We start from the raw sequence: 19,800 nt of genomic DNA, 5'->3' as shown, positions 1-19,800 counted from the left end.
TTAAGCTTCAAATCATGGACTGATGACTGGAACCCCCCTGGGACAGGCCTTCATGTTGTTCAGGGTCAGCACTGGTTTTTGTCCTGCCATACCCTCTTTGTCCTGACCTCAAGCTGAACCTCAGTGAAGAACAAAAGTTTGCATGTGGTAATATGCCAAAGGCAACGGCAGAGACACAGACTGGGGACACCAGTTGGATTCTGTCTCTACCTGCTGTCACTGAGTCCAGTAGAAATAGTGTCGAAATGAAGATTTGCCTCCAAATGAGTAGTTGATGAGAAGCACATTAAACTATACATACACGCACATACACACACATACCACACATATACACACATACACACAACCACAAACATAGACTTCCTTGAGCCAAAGTAGCAGGCTGTCAGCTTGTCTCCACACACACACAAACGCACCCACACTCACACACATTACACACACTCACACTACCCTGAGCTAAAGTAACAGTCTGTCCTCCCCCTGCCCTTCCATTGCGGAGTTTTCCCTCTTCGAGCAATTAGGTCTATTTCCTGCAGTGCTCGGGTCCTCGTCATTAAGCTCAGCTTCTAATTGAACATGACGTCATGGGCCATTGAGTCTGACATTACTAGAGGTGGCCTAAGCAATGTATTGGGAAATGAAACCAACTCAGTGTTCATTATTAGCTGAAGGATACAAGCACAATCAATCAGCAAAATATGTAAAGTTGAATGTAAAGTCAACATTCATTTTTTAAAGGAGTGGAGTTTAATGCATATATCCAGTTCAGGTAATAGCATCTGAACAGATAAGAAAGGTGGAATAAAACCACTTCTTCTAGTAAAGTGCGGTGATACAATGTCTACTCAGGGCATTTAGAAACAAATGGGAAGAATTACTAAACCCTGGTGTTGCACTGGTCTCTGTTACTCTGCTACTTTTTGTCCACAAAGCACAAAGTGGTCTGCAAAGAGGAATATTTTCCACCTCTAACCTTAAAATCACTTTTAACACAGTTGTGAATCCCAGCACTAGGAGGCAGACAGCTCAGGTGCACAGAGTCATGCAGGAGAGAACAGTTATATAATGCACAGTAATCTGAGGTCGAAAGGACAGTTTGCTTTTTGGCCAATCAGACATTTTTATATTTATTTTATTCGTTCGGCCTTAATCTCTGCAGCCTCATTGAGCACGTTGAAATACTTAGGTCAGTTATATAATGATTCATAAGCTTTTATCTTGTAAATCTAATTTTTGTTACCTGGTAATAAACAGATCCATGTCACATTATTATGATTTTTTGTGAAATTCATGAGAAGAAATGGACTGACACCTAGTCTGACTGTGTGTGTAGTATTTCTTTTAGAGTACTTGTTTTTTTGACGTTTTAATGTCTTTATTTTGTTATATTAAACTTATATCTGTTTTGCAATTTTACAGCAATGATATCTTCCTTTATCCTTTTTATTTTATTAAGCAAAATGATTCACAAATATTTTTTTTACAGCGCAGATACATTGCCTTGATTGTATAGGTTTTGTAAAGTTATATCCCATTCTTCAGGCCAGATATATCATCTGTCTCTATGGTAACCATCGTTTACCAAGCGCAATCCAATCCACTTCTTTGTGTCGAGCCCATTTATCACAGGCTACACCTTTACCTCGTTCTCTGTCTTCCTGGTGTTGCAGTCGTCCTGCAGCACCGAGCTCCACCTTCCAGCAGAAGACCGGAGACTCCCCGCTGGTCAGGTCCACACGTTCAGACGTCCTCCTGCCGGTTGCTGGATCTGCTCCAGGCTGCAGTCGTGGCTGGAAAAGTCTCTTCTACCTGAGGTAAAGACAGGATCCCAATCCAAACTTCCCCACAGCCCACTCTTCATGTGAAATCTATAGGAGCAGCAACACTTTACTGTGGTTCCCCAGACTTCCAGGAGGAGGAAACTGTTTTCAAATCACAGCAAAACTAAATCCATAATAATACTTATATATAATAATAATTGGAATTAAATTGAAAAGAATATTATGAATTGTGAATGTTTTTTTTATGTATTTGAATGTGTTGTTTAAAATGTTAAAACACGTTAAAATGTACCCAATAATATTGAAACTTTACTATGCACATTACTTGAACTATTAATGTACCTCTAGGTTACAAATGTAAATTTCCTAAAACTCCTTAATTCATGCAGAAAACTATTTTAAGATCTATAAATTTAGGGATTGTATTCTATATTATATTAATAAATTAGAATCCATTAACCCAAATTTGAACCAATTAAATATCTCAACAGCCTTTTAAAGCGACATTAATGTGCACATATTTTAGAGCCCAAACACAAACCAAAATCCTAACCTAATTAATCGTGTAAATTAATAATTAATGACAAATGTGTTTAAAGGTTTAGACTTTTTCAAGCTTATGGCTTCGCTTGCTGCTATGAAACAGAGGGGGGCTTAATTAAAGATGATTTCAGGCTGTCTTAAATGATCCATAGTGATGGGGAAGTCTGAACAGGACCTCTAACCTCTGGAGGAAATTATTTTATTATGTTAAGTCATTTGTCTGTTAATTATCTGTTATTATCTTAAAAACATACATTTAAATATAATAATTCGTTTTTTAAGTGTATATATCACAACTTTTTTTTGTCTTCATAAATTCACAAACTCTGTTTTATTTCAGATCCACTTAGCTTTTTCAAGCTCTCGACCATATTTCATGTTTTTCAGCAGGATTGTTGGCTAAGTTGTAAACGGTGGTAGTTTCAGGTGTTTGAACCAAATTGAACTTGAAAAAAGTGAATGTTGATTCACACATTTTCTCTTTACTGCAATTTACATAAAAAAAACCTGGCACATGATTGTCCATTGATAATAGTATTTTTAAATAGACATGGTCACAGATTGTTTTTAACATTTTCTGGTGCGGAGAAACGTTGATAAAGCGTCGTTTTCATTTGATTGTCTCTGTTACTCTTCAGTTTCACAAAAAAATGCCAGGTGCAGCTGTAACGTGCCCCAATACGAGTCCCCCCCCTTGTTAACACCGTAACATTTGATGTAACCCTCTTGCTATTTACTTCCACCAAAAGGCTCTCATGTCCCTCTCGGAGTCTCCTTCACACTAAATCCCCAGTAATACCAGGCCTGTATTGGCAGCCGGGTCCCACGGGGGTAACAGTGCTTCGCCTCCTTGAGATGTCAGCAGAGTCAGCCCTGTTTTGGAATTGATCTCTTGGTAATCTGCGCTCCCCTCCCCTCCCCACCCGCCCTAGGCCCCCGAGCATCTTCTGGCTGAGAACGATTAAAGACTCCATCAACCACCTCCCCCTCCCCACCACTCCGTCTGGGGCCCCTTCGACTCCCGTGAGTAGCAGCAGCAGCATCAGCACACATCAGCGATGACACTGCCCCGTGGCCCGTCTCTCCTCTTTTGTTAAGGACTCCGGGAGCCTTTGGAAATGTGCGTCATGTGAGCTGGGATGACTCCTTCCTCTGAGTAATCCTCATTGTTGCTTGGATGATATATGTTCTCTGAATGCCCCTGCTGAAATATGTACTGTACACTGGCCCGCATCGATATGAATCAGTCTGTGTTAGTTTTGCCGTCGCTGCGGCCATCATCATTATCACTGCTGCTGCTCCAGCCCCAGCTATTTTAGGAAGCGCATAAATAAGAGGAAAAGAGCCGGCTATAATTGCTCTATAACTCACTTCAGCATCATTATATTCCACACTGAAACTTGTTAAGGTTATATCCATGCTGAAATTAACATCTTCATCTTTAATGAATATGTCTGAGTTCCTCATCCCTATTTATGAGAGGAGCCTTTCCGCCTGACAAACTGGCCTAAACTTCCCCCAGCATGAAGAAGAGGAGCACACAACTTTTTTTTAAATTCCTGACAGATTCCTTTAAAGTTTTTTTCTAAGTAAGTTGTCTATAAGAAAAAAAAAATGCATGAGGGAAAATACCAGAATAGTTCATTAAAAGTCTTCAAGTACTTTGTGTGAACGTTCAAGCTTCTCCTCCTGAGATTCTGTTTTCCACAGTTCCACAGTAATTAGTGTTAACCGTTTTGGCACTGTCTCATCTGTACACACTTATTTATATTTAGCAACCCAAGGTTTGTGTGGACCAGAGTGCAATGTTCACTACATAAACACAGGTCATGTGCTTGTTAATATCAAGAGTGTTTATCCGCCCTGGAGCATGAATAAATCATTTGCTCCTCAGATTATGACATGTTTATGTAAAACAGAAATTTGAAATGAGGGTGACCTATACGAAAACTTTATGGACTTTTAAAAATAGAAAGTGTTGATTATTAACAGGAGTCAAATTCACCCACACGCACATTGATACAGAGCTTCTTTACCTCTATAGTTTTTTCTGTCACACCATTTATACAATGTAGGGACAATCTTCGGGGGCAATTTCGGGTTCAGTATCTTGCCTAAGGACACAGACTGGAGGGGCTGAGGATCAAACCCCCACCTTTCTGTTTAGTGGAAGACCCTCTCTACTTCCTTAGCCACATTGTCTGCGGCTAAGGATTTCTTTTGTGTCCAAGCTGATATTTTGGCCGAATTGTGGCACATGAGAAACAATAGGATTTATTCACCAGGAGTAATGGAATATTTGAGAAACAGTCGGGTTCACAAAGGGACGACTCAACATTAAGATTCTATGCGTTTTCATGAGGGTGGGCTGCTTCCACAGCTCACTATAAAATGTCCTATGGCTGTTCAGATCTGGTGAGTTTTTCCCCATAATTTTCACATTCATCAAACCATCAAACCATCAAATCATCTGTACACTAGCAAATAACTTAGTAATATAGTAAATATGCAATACTTATAAATATATGGAAATAGGAAAAATATAAAAAACTATAAATGCAATAAGACAATTTGAGAATATGTAGTGACATTGATTACAATTAAGCTATTACATTGTACAGACAGAAATAAATGGTGCACGGTTAAGAGAGCTAACCTGAGTTAAAGTGCCGCCCATAAAGGGTGCGAGTGGTCGACTGGGAGCAGAGCTGGTTATACAATATTACTGCTGCAGGAAGGAACGACCTGGGACACCTCTCCTTCAGATACTTACGGTGGATCAGTCTGACGCTGAAGGAGCTGCCCAGTGCTGTGATGGTGTCCTGCAGGGGGCGGGACTGGTTGTCCATCAGAGAAGACAGCTTCGCCCTCACCCTCCTCTGTCCCACCAACTCCACTTGGTCAAGGGAGTATCCGAGGACCGAGCCGGCCCTCCGGTCTTCCACCAGTACTTTAGTTTTCCCCGAGGTTGATCTGGAGGCAGTTTTGTTGGCACCAGTCCACAAAGTGCATCAGTTCTCTGTATTCCCTGTTGTGCTCATCTGTGAGAGTCGTCAGAAAACTTCTGCAGGTGACAGGAGGATGAGTTGTCGTGGAAGTCTGCAGTGTAGAGGCTGTCCTGTCCGCTCGTATCAGCTGGACTTCATCCAGTGCGGTGACCATATACGTGGTGGCTGCGGCGAGCCATGTCTCTGTGAACAGCATGATGCTACACTGCCGGTATTCCCTCTCGTGTCGGGTCATCGTCGTTAACTTGTCCATTTTATTTCTAAGAGATTTTACATTTCCCATGAATATTGACAGGATGGGGAATCTGTCGAGTCTCCTCCTTGCACAAAAGGTCCTTTATTTATTCCCATGACTGTACTTTGTCATTGATCTGGAGGAACCAGATGGTCAACATTCATCAAAACTACTCTGTAACATTCTCTTATTTATGTGATAATTCCTTATTTACCACAATTGAGCTGCAACACACACACATATACACAAGGCAGGTACGGCTGCAGTGGATGAGCAGACCTTCCCAGATCAGAACAGTGAGAACAAATAAACAAACGTCATCATGTGGACAAAGTGACTCGCATCACAGACAACAATGATCTGTACGGTGTGCGTGACACGGTGGAGTCTGTACCATGGCTACCATATGACAAACAGCACTAATAGACTCTAACTTGCCAATTATCCAAAAATAATTTCATCTTACCACTAGCTGTAAGTGGCAGCAGAGTAGTTCACACGTTTCCCTCTTAGTTTAACAGTTCACTCACTTCATATGTTAATGTTTTACACTGTGAAATAGCCCTCTTCAGCCCTGGCTCCACATCCATCGGTGGTGAGAGCAGCTCCTGGAGGAGAGATATTCCTGAACAACCGCTGGCTCAAAACACTGAATAATGAAACATTAGTGGGGGTCAGAGCACTGCTCAACGGATACATACAGCTGATGCCATCACAGCACACACTTTATTGCATGTTTTTTGGAAACTGTATTCTTACAAAAAGGGGATTTCTTGCAAACCAATACTCAAATAACAAGTTGATGCCAAAGTTCTGAAAATTCTGAAGATAAAGAGGCATCATTGATTTCTTACATCTCTTTCATACCAATGTTAGTGGATATACAAAGACTTTTTACCTGCTAAAAAAAGGCAATTGACTCCTGTGATGGAAATTTGACCTGGTGAGACTTCTGAAATAAAGAGGCTAGAGAATCATAGTCTTTTAAGTAGACTTTATTCCTTGCAAGGAAGGTCAGACAATCATACAGCATGCAAAGAGCGAATGACAAAGAAAAAGTTGCAGGCGTGTGCTTTTTATGCAGATGCAGTGAAGAGAGGTGTGTGTGTGAAGAGTTTAACTACGAGTGTGTGTGTGTGTGTGTGTGTGTGTGTGTGTGTGTGTGTGTGTGTGTGTGTGTGTGTGTGTGTGTGTGTGTGTGTGTGTGTGTGTGTGTGTGTGTGAACTATGTTTGTGTGTATGTATGTGAACTATGTGTGTGAACTATGTGTGTGAACTGAGTGAATAGTAAAATCCCAGGAGATAAGACACAGACACATGCTGAAGGCCTCCTGGCCAAGCCAAAACCCAGACACAGGCAGAAGGCTTCCTCGAGGTCTTGGTGGGGGGAGACCAGCACAGTCTCAGATTTGTGGCTCTCATGTCATTTTGGCAGAGATAGTATGCATAAGCAGAGATAATATTTAGTGTGGTATAATGGTAACATTTTCCATTACACTCCTTTCCCATTGCCTTTGCCTTTTTGTTTTTTGTGTTCCCGGTGAGTCATGTTCGACGTCACAAACATGCCAGATACTGAGAAGCTCTCCCACCTCACTGTCCTGCCTGTGTTGCATCTTGCATGATGTGAAGGAAAAAAAAAACGGTTCAGTCTGACTGTGCTTAAATACAAGTATGTTGTTCCTGCCTTCTCTCTCTCTCTCTCTCTCTCTCTCTCTCTCTCTCTCTCTCTCTCTCTCTCTCTCTCTTCCCCTTATCTGTCCGCCTCTGCTTTTTCCCCCATTTCTCTTCAACCAGTAGATGTTGGGAAGTGCTGCCAGATGTACGATTATTATCGTATCGTACCAACATTTCCATGACATCTTTCCACCAAATCCTGAATGTTGTTATGATGAACGTGAATATGGACCCCTACGTCTGTATTTACACATCTCTTCTCACGTGACGTCTTTCCAGCCAATCATGCTTGTGATGATGAACGTGATGCAACTCGTGAGCACAACAACTGTGCCCATTTGCTTAATCACATGAAACCTCCTATACTTCGCTTTATAATCTTATAACATTTTTTTGCTGACTTGCAAGTTACATTCGACTCATGTACTTTTAAGAATATAGGTCATACCTAGAGTGTAATGCAACTTAGCCATGGTCATGTGACATGACCGTTTTGAACCACATTTCGAATCAGTGTTTCAAAATGACTGCACTTCGGAGTCTTGACAGAACTTTGAAAAAAACAACGTTTTTGAGCGTCTCATCCATACTCTGGTCGCGTACAGTAATTTCCCTCAAAATACGATATGTTAAGCTTCTTGTATGATACTTCAACATTTCCCATCTGGCAATGCTGATGTTGCTAACCCTAACCCTAACCCTGAAATATGTCCTTTGTATCTCCACTACAGGGACTGTAGTGTTAATTTTGCCATGGACTTTTGTGTGAAGCACTTTGTAACCTTGTTTAGATAAGTGCTATACAAATAAAGCTATTATTATTATTATTATTATAAACATGCCTGATTGTTTGAGTACTCCAGCGTTTTATATCAGCTGGGCAATCCAGCTCTGTATCATTATTATGTTTAGCATTTCAGGTGTTTTGATTATGCTGAATGCTAATCTCTTTTACAGCTCAGCAGCTGCACAATTTGTTTCTCCTCCATTTTTTCCGTTGTTGTAGTGTTGCCGGATTTACATATGTTACGTTATTATTGTTTTCTTGGGCATTACCACCACCTAGTGGACTGGAGTGGACATACAGGTGAACAATGGTCTGTTGGAACTTTTCACTTCTTTCAAAAGAGTTCTAATAGTTCCTGCACTTTTGGATGAAATAATGGCTTAATATTGTCAAGTCCCCACCTTATGATGTAAAGTGCATGTTGTGTTATATCATGTTGTGAGTTGGTGCTATTAAAAAACCATAAATAAAAAAAATATAATCTTTTGTAAGATCTACATGTCTGAATTCTCTCTGAATCTGTTTGTGAAGTTGATACATCTTCAAACAATTTGGTTGTTTTGCTTCACCCTTATTGACGTTGTTGACTTGACAGTGATGTCACATGGACATTGTCAGTGTCCATGCAGTGTCTTACAAGTGCAAAGCATCATGGTAAACCTGAGTGTGCTGTATCATACACACAGAACTCACAGAAATGTCTTCACGGTACAATTTTAGTTTGAAGACATTTGTAAATACATAGATGTGTGTGTAAAAGAAAATACCAACACAGTTGTTTTGTTTTCTTTATAGGTTGAATATTACTTACGCAAATACATAGTATTTCTTTACAAATATTGTAAGAAAATGAGAACACAGTTAACAGACGTCTTTCCATTTAATAAATATGATTGTAAATGCATAAAACAATTACACACAGCACAGTTGAGGTCAAACAAAAACACTGTAACACCTTACCGTCTGTTCTCATACAAAAGCTGTACAGTAATAAAACTCTTTTTTTGTTATTATTATTAATATTTCTCTATAAAAATAATAATCTTGCTAATCCTGCGTCATGGAGGAGATAGAGGAGGGAAAGGGAGAGGAAGAGAGCGTAGCTCAAAGCAAGTCTACAACTTGATGCTGCTTCCCGAACCCTAGGGTGCTGTCACATCGCAGCTCATCCGAGCCAGGAAGCCAGGGATGCCTCATGTCACAGGACTTCCTGCCTGTTCGATCTGTCCTCCTCCCAGTGAAACTCCAAGGCCGGAGATGCTTTTATTATGACGGTCCTCCTGATCCTATCTTGCTGGGGTCATTTCCTGCTCCCTGGGGTTGGGGTTAGGATTAGCTCTCAGCTGCTTTGCTCCGCGGGTCTGTGGTTACACGCTACTGTGCTGCATGTCTCCCCTCAAGCTGTTAAAACCAGAGCCAGACAGAAAATCTGAAACATAAACTAAATCCTGCCATTATTCAACTTTACATCCTCACTTTGCAAAACTAAAAAAAGTGTGGGGACCCAATCATATTGCTACATTTCAGAGACACATAACTGATGTTGCTGATCAACAAAAATCAAACCACTGGCAGGTTAAATCCCCCTTATATACCATGCAATGGGATGAGATAAACCACCTCATACCTGAGCACAAATTAAGTCCCGCAGCCTCAGATGGATACACAAAGCTATAATTATTGTGAAGATAGAAGCTGGATCGTTACCGAAAATCATGTCAGCATGCAGCTTTGAAATATAAACACGTTCTTTTTTAAGCACATTCACCACAGCTCGTCTGAAGGATATTAATCGCTGTAGCAGAACATAGTCCTGGTAAATCTCATTCTTTCAGGGCAACACGTACCAGCAAGTCATGTACTGTACAAAACACAAGCACCTACTCTGTTCTCTGAAAGCCCACACACCGGTGCACTCTTGACCTCTGGATGCTCACCGCCCACTGCTGTTCAAAACTCAAGAGGCAACCAGTAACTCACCAAGGGGAAGTTAAGAAAAAGTTTTGGCAAAACTTCTGGTTTTGAGGAGACAACAACCTGCTGACGACCAGTCGCACTTGTTTTCCGATAACTTTTTTCCATTTTGTGAAACTGAAGCACATGGTTGTTTGAAGTCAAAAGAAACAACCTGCTTTGTCACGTGCTGGTGTAATGACAGTAAAATAAAGGCCTAGCTGCAGCTCAATATGTGAGTTAACAATGTTTAACACAAAGACGCCTGCGAGCTTCAGGCCTTGTTTGTCTCTATGTGTGAAGACAGTCAGGATACCTCTCCACACTATCGTACTGCTTCCATGTGCATCAACAGTGAAGCAACAAAGCAGCATTTTTTTCATCATATTCGGTTCTGAAATTGGCACATTCCACCATCTGTACGGCTTCTTCTGTCTGCACAGCACGTCCGCTGTGGTGAAGTCCCACCCGGATAAAAACAAGTTCCTCTTCATCTGTGTTCTCAACTGTCATTGCCAACGCTCTTACACAGCATATACCTTTTTCCATATGAGTATATGTCACCAATCAAATCCACAACAGCTTAAGACAAAACCTTCTTTTGGCAGATCTCTAAAAAGCCAAGAGAAAATGTCATCCTCATTTCCCTGTTCCTGTTGAGCAGAGGTCAAGTGCAATGCCAAGCAGCCGCTGTGTGTCTCTAATGATCGCTCTTCTGCATGGTCCAGATTTACATTCTCTTCTCTTGTGTAGGTGGATCTACTGGGGCAATCTCTGCACAGCCACGACTGAACACATCTCATCGTAAATTGACATAAACAATGCTTGCTCTGTATTTCCATGTCCTCGTAGGAAAAAGAGAGAGAACGAGAGAAATAAAACAAATCCGGAAATGCAGCCTCATAAGATTTGAAAGGCATCAATCAGGCTTTTTACATCTGTCAGATTTCCCACACAAAGTACCACAGGGCGTGACAGTCCCCTGAACAAGCTAACCATCTGTGTGGCCTGGTAGCATCTGCGCTCTACTTCTCCTGCTCCTGCAGCACCACATAATGAGCTGGGATGAAGACGGCTGCAGCTCGAGAGGGGGGGTCGGGACATTAGCCTAAATGTGTCACCAACCTTAGCCGGCCTTGAGCTTGACTGGCCACATTAAGTATTCAACAAGTCGGCCTCTTCTTATTCTGTCTGATACAACATTCTTAATGCGTCACGTCTCCAAAAAGCACTCTTCCATCTCTGTTAACCTCTGTCTCTGTGTCTCTCTGTCTTTGCTGTGGTCTTTGGATTCTCTCACAAAGCAGCTGTATCTCATTCCAACTGCCACCTCAGATCTTTGCCTTGATAAATTGTACTCGGCCTCCTGTAGGGATGGTGGCCGAGGTCGAGGTGCAGCTGACTGAAACTTTGGAATAGTTTTCTTTGGGGGACATTCGCTCCCGCCGCTTTTCTCCTTCTATTCCTAAAGGTTACAGTCTGGTGGTATAAGGGGATCAGTTGTGGATGGAAGGTGCCGTTCAGTGCCATTTCCATGAAGTTTTATCTTATTCTGAAGCACAAAAACATTTTACAAACTGGCATTTATCATAAATAGTATCAGGAGCATTAGATAAACAGCAAAGTTTAAATTAATCCAGAAAACCAAACCCTGTATTTCTGTTTTGAAATTAAAATCTGAAAAAAAGAGTTATTTCAGTAGAAAATGTGTATTGTGCCATAAATCAGCTTTCCTAGAGACAATGGACCAAAAGCTTTGAAGTACCCTATTCATATTTTATAACAGTATTTATGTTAAGTATGACATTTGTTATTAAAATACACACATTTCTAACATAGACATTCATGATTTACAAAATAAATGTTTTGTTCACTTCTAATAACATATTTCACAAAAGTATATTTGTATGAATAAATAATACACTACTGCTGTTAGCTTCATAGAACAGTGAACCAATCTTAGATAAGCAAAGTCAAAACATTGTTGCTTATTTTATTTTCCCCTCACTGGTTCATGCTGCCGCTCTCTCTGGATTATGTATCCGACTTGTATAAATAAATGGCATTTTTAAAAAGTTTCATGTATTTTTAAAGGAAATACATAAATAAAAAAAAAAAACCTGTACACAGTTTCATCTGGTTGGAACAGAGCACAGTATGTGTCAGCAGGGTCCGAGATGCACAGGTATGTGTAAAGCTCAAAACCATTGTGTCCCAAATGGTAAATAAAAATAGAAGATTAAAAAAATCCATGATGCAGCTGGAGTGGTCATCCAGTTCAGAGTTCAGACGATGTATGTGGGGAGCTCTGTGGAGAATTTCACATGTACATGAGGTTTCATACATCCTGAGGGAAGACAGAGCAGAGGAAGAAGTCATTATCGGAGGATATCTTGTACTTGAGTCTAAGAAAGGTTGATACTTTTAGGTGATTTTTAAAAGCGGAAAAACATTAGCATCATCAACTTGACCTATTTACACATCCAACACATCTTTTAACCCTCCTTTTAGCTCTGTTTTGGTTTCCCCAAGCTCCTACAGAGAGAGATATCTGTCTCTGAAGTGTGCAGCTTTTAAGTGTAAAAGAGTCAAAGAGTCAAGTTTTTCATCCAACAGCCGTGTTTAGGTTTTAGTAGAAGCATCAGACATTCGAAATAACCTGGATCAAATGGATGATAGATGGTGATGAAGAATGTAAAGCAGCTTTAAAGAATGGAAACAGTGAACGAGTAACGGGAGCAAAGTCAGTAAAAGGACATCGGAAGGTCAGTAACACAACAAAGTTAAGAAAATGTTGCTAATTTTAGCCGACATAAACTTCGAGTCACAGCTGACCACAGTGTTCGGCTCAGTACTGGCAACAAGCACGATGTGTTTTATTGTTTATGAGAAGAGGGAGAATGTGTGACTTTCTTTTCTTTTTGTTTTTCCCTCTATTCTCACTTTCAAGAAAATGTAGACCTAACGTGAGTATGTGCTAACAGCAGTACTGATACTGACAAATGTCATATTCCATGGAACCACAGCACTTGTGGGTAACAACGTACATTTTTTCAGATCATTGAAAAGGAATGAGGATATAAAAAGTCCCTCGTTTGTATTTTCATGAGAATTAAAGAGCAACAGTACCGAGCAGAACCATGTGTTAACTGTGCTGCTTAGAGGCAACCATACTTTCCGTCATGCTCATTTTTGTTTAGCTCTGGTTCTGCCCCACGCGAGACCATTTCACTTCTGAGAAACACAAAACCAAAAGCACAGGATGAGTCTTATGAACCAGTTGATATGGAATATGCAATGGGTAAATGATGAAAATAAACTTAAAACGCCTGCCACAGACACGAGAGCACGATGAACCAGAGGGGATGTTTTACCGATGGGCCGTGAGTTCAACTCTGTGTCCAGAATCTCCAAAGAATGCACCAAGTCCCGCTGTGAGCCGGGCGTGGCCTCTGTTGGATTGGCTGGACTCATCATTTCTTGTTCTTTTTCATTCTGCATCTGCGCATAGACGTTGAGGCCTGGGATCTTCCTTGAGAAAAGATTTACAGTGAGGCACAGAAAGGGATAAAGACGGCAGCCTGACTAAAATAGAGTAAGAGCTCAACCAGCAGCTCACTAGTGTCATGTAAGTGTGACCACCTGCAACCACACAAAGTTGTAAAACCTTTTGCCTTCCCTTGATACGATCAAGTACATTTGCATGTAAATCATCATTTACACATACACCAAAAGTGACAAAGGTCTGCGAACCCAAAGTTTCATTCTAGCTCGACTTGTCAGTAAATCTTCACAACCCTTTGTGCCCTTTTCCCTTGAAACTGCACCTTGGCGAGGAGACATAATTTAACATTTCAGAAAGGTCAAGTGCCGACGTTCAAAGGGCTTAATATTGATAGCGGCTGAAGGCTGACTGACATTTCTTTTGCAAAGAATGACCTGACCAAAGAATCTTCACAGGATCCAGCAGATGTGTGTGTGTGTGTGTGTGTGTTTGTGTGTGTGATGGGGGGGCGATCCAATCCTCCACTGGGGAGCGCTCGGTATGCCTGCGTAGACGTTTGACAGGCAGCTATCAGCCCTCCCCTGCAGCCGTTTGTTTACCGAGCCTTCAGAAGGCCTTGACACCTTTCAGCGGCTCCCTATCCCGTACAGCGTGACAACTTCATACTGCAGACATGACATTTCATGAACACTTTACCTCTTGAATTTGTAGACGACAAACACCGCTAAACCCACAACCACCACGGAGAGCAGCATTAGCATGGCGGAGCTGCTGTGGTTCTCGCTGGTGTCCACTAGGGGCGCTGCAGAGACAGGACGAGACAAGAGCCGCAGAATCTAAACAACACAGCAGCGATAACACAACCTGCTGAATCATGCAACGAGCAGTGAGCAGGGTAATTGACACCTATGTAACGATGAATCATTTTAATGTTCAGTAGTATGGACTTCTCTTACTCTTTATCTTATAAGCCCCTTTAGGACAGTAGCAGCATCCCCACTAGGAAGAGGCACACATACTTGTAACGGGGCTCACTCTCTGAATGTCTCTGTGTAGCTACATGTTGGGAGCCAATCAGACACAGGGTTGGTGTTGTTAGTTGATGGGGGCAGAAATAATAATAAGAAATCTGACTATTGAGTTTATCTTGGTCTCCTACATGCTTTATTTTCTGTGCCACTTACTAAAGGAAGTACAAAGGCCTCTCTGGGCAGAACTCTACGAACCTGCTGATAGGTGCGCTGCGTACACAGTGACTTGGACCCCCGGCCGCAGCGTGAACTGGACAAGGTTCTGGTTCAAGGCGCTCAGCAAAACCTCCGAGAGCTGTTGGGACACAGAGGGAACAAAACCAAACGTGACTGCTGAGAAAGGTCACAGCCAAGATCATCAAACCTCCCAGACAGTCTCATCTATCTTTGCCTCTGAGTCGTCATTTGTTAACTGACATTTCAGAGTCCTGATCAATCTCTCTACACGTTCATCCAATTTGTCAGACAGAAAAATAATCGAGCCCAAACATCACTTGCCCTTGGCAGAACCGCTGAAGGTGTACCGCTCTACATGTCTGCCTTGTCACTTTGTGAATGACTGCCAAAATACAGAGAGTGGACAACAATATAAGTACATCATTTGATAAAAGGGAAGAAGGTAAATAAAGGGCACAGAAGAAACTACATCCATGGTTCACGGTCTGGGAGCTGGTACATCTCTTATCAGTTGTAAGAGGGGTAAAGAAATGATTACTAAGATAGGACGGATGAACAGGGGCTGAAATCTCAATAGCATCCATTTAGAGACACTGATATTTTAGGAAGTACTCATATCATGCGTTTTGGGTTTGTCATACAGGTTTTATTTATTTTTTTGTGAATGTAAAACTTCTTTTGAGTTACAAAAGCCAAAGACTAACGGATCCTTCTCTCCCACAGACAACCCTGCACCTGAAGAGCCTGAAATGCTTCGTTCACATTCCTGCCTTGGTTTCCGTACAATTGACTTGACTAGGTACGATAGAACCGAGGCTGTTGTAACACAGGCTACAGTGGTGTTATCGGTGGTATTGTCAGGTAGCCTCTGGGTGAGGGGCGGGGCATTTCTGTCACTCACTCCAAGAGGTCGACCAATCGCAGACAAGTAGGTCAGCTGACCAATCGGAGGAGAGTGCACTTTTTGGGAGGAGAAAAAGAGGCCTTGCAGTGGTGTACAATATGACACAAACAATGTAATTATATAACTGTGCAATGCATGTAAACCTGCTCTAGTCAAGCCCTGAATTAAAATGATGAGCCCTTGCAATGGACACAGATGCTTTTCATTATGATAGTGACAGTCACTATTTAACATGTAAGATATATAATATATAATATGATTTATTGATGAGTCTAGCTTCAAGTTGTTGTCACTTGTATAGTTGACCTCGATCAACACTGTAGAATATTATAAATACATAAAAATAACCATAGAATTGAAGTGACACCACTGTGATGCACTTTTAAAAAGAACCTTAAAGAGATATTGTTTGTTTCTGGGCTGTTGTAATGAATTTCATGATTTGTAAGCACACATGACCCAAGAAAACCTTGCAGCCTCCACCAACGACCCCATCTGAGCTTCCTTATTTATGTAAGAGTCTTTGTCTGTGGGACCTTTCCACTGTGATGCATAATGCATACAATGCAGCCTCACTTGATCTCTGCTTTCCAGACTGGCAAGTCACTCTCTGCACAGAGAACATCCAACTTTGATATAAATCAGACAGATTACCCTGACCCGAAGGTAAACTATAGAAATCCAGAATCCAATCTCATCCACTCTCCCCACATAGATTCCTCAATTCGCCCAATTATAAATCTCTATCCTGCAGCTCTAATCCTTGTACATAATCTAAAAATGATAGTGATGGTCCAATATCATAAAGCTTTTTTCTGTATTTAATCTGCACGCATGAAACAAAGCAGATATGGAGCTGCATAGTGAAGACACAAACAAACAAAACAAAATCCTCCGTTTTCAGAGCCTTCTTTATTTGCTCTAAAGAGGCTTCATATATCTTATCTGCCTCATTTTTCATATTAATAGTGATTTGAGTAATTTCTGTCGTGGTAAAGCATGATGCTAAGTCCTCCATTCCCTCCTATATATTTCTAAACAGTTTAATTTTAGACCTTTTCCCCAATGTATACCAGGGTCAGTAAATCTATTATACATTCAAACAAGTAGAGCTCGCTCTACACTTCTAAGATGCCAACCTTGAATAAGGATTTATCACTGCCTTGTAGGCGAGATGATTGTTCCAGCCGATCAACCCTGATTTCCTTCCCGCCTGTGGGTTTCTTCCCACCGGCAGCCGCTCCAACATTATTATCAGACATTATCTGTTATGTGAGGCTCAGAGCAGATTCAGTCAATCTTGATACGGCTGTGATTTAGTGGACTGATCACTCGTGACAATTTTCTTTGTCTGGCTTTTTAGGTCCCTTTGAGGCCCAAGCCACCCCCCCAGCCCCACCTCCCCACTCCCACCTCAAGACTCCACACGGGATGCGACTTGGGAGAGTTTAAAAAAGTCCCTCCCCTGATAACTTGTTAATACTTGTCAGGCTTATTGATGAGTCTATTGCAGAGATTCCTCAGGCGTCTTCTAGAATTAGCCCCATAGAAAAAAGAAAAAAGAACTGCCCATGCTTCAGTGGATCAATGCTGACATCTGCTGGAGGAAGGGGGAACTTAAACTTTTCAGGTGGCAATTATTGGACAAACTGCTGTAAAAAAGGATTTCGCTCATGACTCATGAAGTCGAAACATAGGAAACAATGCTTCAAACTTGTGCATGAAGCTACGGTTTAAAAAGGTGAAATCCATTCACCTACACAAATAGTGTCCAGGGCAGGGAAAAGGTATGACTCTTTATACACATGTTAGCAGACAAAGCAGCAGCTCCGTTTGTTTGTACCTGATCTAAATGAGCAGCAGTCTTCTCTGGCTTCCCCTCAGTTAACTGTTTGTCAGGCAGGAGGAAAAACTCCGCTGCGGTTGGTACACCTGGGAGGACGGCGACCAGGAGCTTGTCCTCTCTCACGGCTGTGGCCTGGAGGGGAACACGAGGCAGAGGAATGTTAAAAGAGCTCGACAATGGGTGTCCCCCAGGTTCAGGCTCGGCTGGGTACAGAACCTCAACATGTTTCTGGTACAGACAGAAATGTGTCAGTAGCAACAAGTATAAAACATGTACCAAAAAGCTGAAAGGGACTGCTCTCACAGATTCAGAATCCTCTTTACATTTTCTGTGACCAGTGTCTGATTTAAATCAGAATTTAGCAAGTGTTTGGCTTCGTTTGAATTCATTTGGACAGACTCCCTGCTTTTGTTCAGATAGCATTTACTGTTTTAGCCTGGTTTGTAAAATAACCAAAATCCTCTGGACTGTTTCTCGGATGGGAGCAAGTCACAGGCAGAGACTACAGGAGGCTTATTCCCCCAAATAACAAACTATTCCTTTCAATGAATAATAATCACAATACAACAATAACAATAATTATAACAATAACAATAATAACAACAATATATAATAATAATTCTAATTTTAATAATAATAGCTCAACATTTTGCCCCCACACACCTTTATGGCTTCAGTTTGATTCATACAATTGAAAATCTCTGATAAAAAATGTTTCGATTACGAAACATTACCAAAACCCAGACAATGCTCTGAGTGGATTAAATGTTAATATTCTCATTTTAATTGCCCTCAGTTATTAGCACACACTGACAGAAACAAAGTTTTAGCAGCAGGGGCATCATGCAGGCTGCCCTATTTTATTAGGGTTGCTTGTTGAGACTGTTTGCAGCTTGAGAAGACGACTGCAGGCAAAAACACTGCCTGTCCTCCTCATGATACCCAATATATTTCTGGGATTTTTTTTTCCCTACATAAATTCTAGTTCCAATTTTTTTAAATGTGTCTAGGGCCTTTATTCCCTTCTTTGGCAGAGAGAACCAGGGATTTATATTACCAGAAACAGGCCTTACATTTGTGATTAGCCCTGTATATTGTGGAAGGGGCCAGGTCAAACATTCAGCTTTGTTCTTTTACCCTAAAAATGTTAAAGCTTTCTGTCACAGCTGAACATAGCACCTTCTTAGAGCTGGCTCAAGCCTTTGAGGGGCCAAAAGCAGAATACGATCTGATCGCCTCTATGCCACCAATACTATTGACTATGTCATAGTTGTGATTGCCCTATGAACACACACTGTACACTGTATGCTACGGTATATATATGCGGCAACGCACATCCTTTCTTCAGTGGATGGTAAAAATTGTATGGATTTTTTCATGGACCAACAATACAAAAAGAGAGCGAGAGCAAGAGCAAGCGCGAGAGATAGAGAGCAAGAGAGAGAGAGAGAAAGTGCAACAGAGCGAGAGAGAGAGAGAGAGAGCGCAAGAGAAAGAGAGACCCAGCTCTGCAATGATGCAAAACACAGATCTTGTATGTTATAAGTGTGTTGAAAATGTTCAGCTCATTATAACACTCTGGTAGGGCAATTAAATATTAAGGCAGACCGACAGTAAGTAAGTCATCTTTAGTAAGCCCTCTAGTGGCCATAGGGGCTCTAAGCAGGGGAATAGTTGGCTAATACTTATCACCAGCCCTGAAAATTTGCTTTTATGTGAAAAACACCTGACAGACTAACAAGACTTGTTACGCTGGTGGATGTAAGTACTGAACTAATGGACATGTACATTATAGCATATTAATGTGAGCTATTTAAATATGTTCCAGGTGAGTCAATAGGTCAAAAAACCTGTCCTATATTTTTGACTGGCCTTTTATTTCTTCATGATGGCTACAGCCCCGTTCTTTAAAAGAAAATCGGCATGCATGTCCAAAATATGAATTAGCAAATCTATTTAAATGTGTTTGGAAAACAGAACCTGTTTCTGTTTCAATCCATGTATATTATCACATTTTATGATATTTTATGATAGTAAAAGCCCTATTCTAACACTTTATATGGCATCATGTGTGTATCACTTAAATGCATATGTTCAACTCTGCCTGTTTGATAGTATGATACACAGTGATCTTAATTTACTGAATATTTCCACTGACTCCTGCAGGAGCCCCTGGTTCTTCTTCCAGCTCGTGCGTGGCTGTGCTGCAGTGAAGCCTGTGAATGTGAATGTTTTATCAGGTCATATTTTCATCTGAAAGTTTTATTTTTCCGTCTTTTATTTATTTTTTTCCATGTTCTGCCTTCCAGGCGGGGGTTGTCATGAGAAAACGATGTCAATAACAAATAACAAA

The 19,800-nt window shown here is 41.2% G+C and overlaps 1 protein-coding gene across 7 annotated transcripts in view; it reads right to left on the bottom strand.

The window, feature by feature from the left end:
* Window positions 1-8,806: 8,806 nt before the first annotated feature.
* The window catches only part of LOC118121666 (VPS10 domain-containing receptor SorCS1), a 152,513-nt gene continuing 141,519 nt past the window's right edge, over window positions 8,807-19,800 (bottom strand). For 2 of the 7 annotated variants that reach the window (XM_035177716.2, XM_035177725.2), the window contains exons 23-27: window positions 17,445-17,579; window positions 14,716-14,815; window positions 14,186-14,291; window positions 13,359-13,516; window positions 8,807-12,331 (exon numbers count right to left, since the gene is read on the bottom strand). In XM_035177716.2, coding sequence (XP_035033607.1) covers window positions 12,270-12,331; window positions 13,359-13,516; window positions 14,186-14,291; window positions 14,716-14,815; window positions 17,445-17,579 — 561 coding nt within the window. In that variant the 3' untranslated portion in view covers window positions 8,807-12,269. Of the gene's footprint in view, window positions 13,219-13,358; window positions 13,517-14,185; window positions 14,292-14,445; window positions 14,546-14,715; window positions 14,816-17,444; window positions 17,580-19,800 lie in introns of those variants that run through there. The other 5 variants (XM_047343565.1, XR_007034867.1, XR_007034866.1 and 2 more) reach the window with 5 other exon arrangements.

Source organism: Hippoglossus stenolepis, chromosome 2 (genome assembly GCF_022539355.2).
Source record: "Hippoglossus stenolepis isolate QCI-W04-F060 chromosome 2, HSTE1.2, whole genome shotgun sequence".
Lineage (NCBI taxonomy): Eukaryota > Metazoa > Chordata > Actinopteri > Pleuronectiformes > Pleuronectidae > Hippoglossus > Hippoglossus stenolepis.
This window is presented reverse-complemented; position numbering and strand designations above follow the sequence as displayed.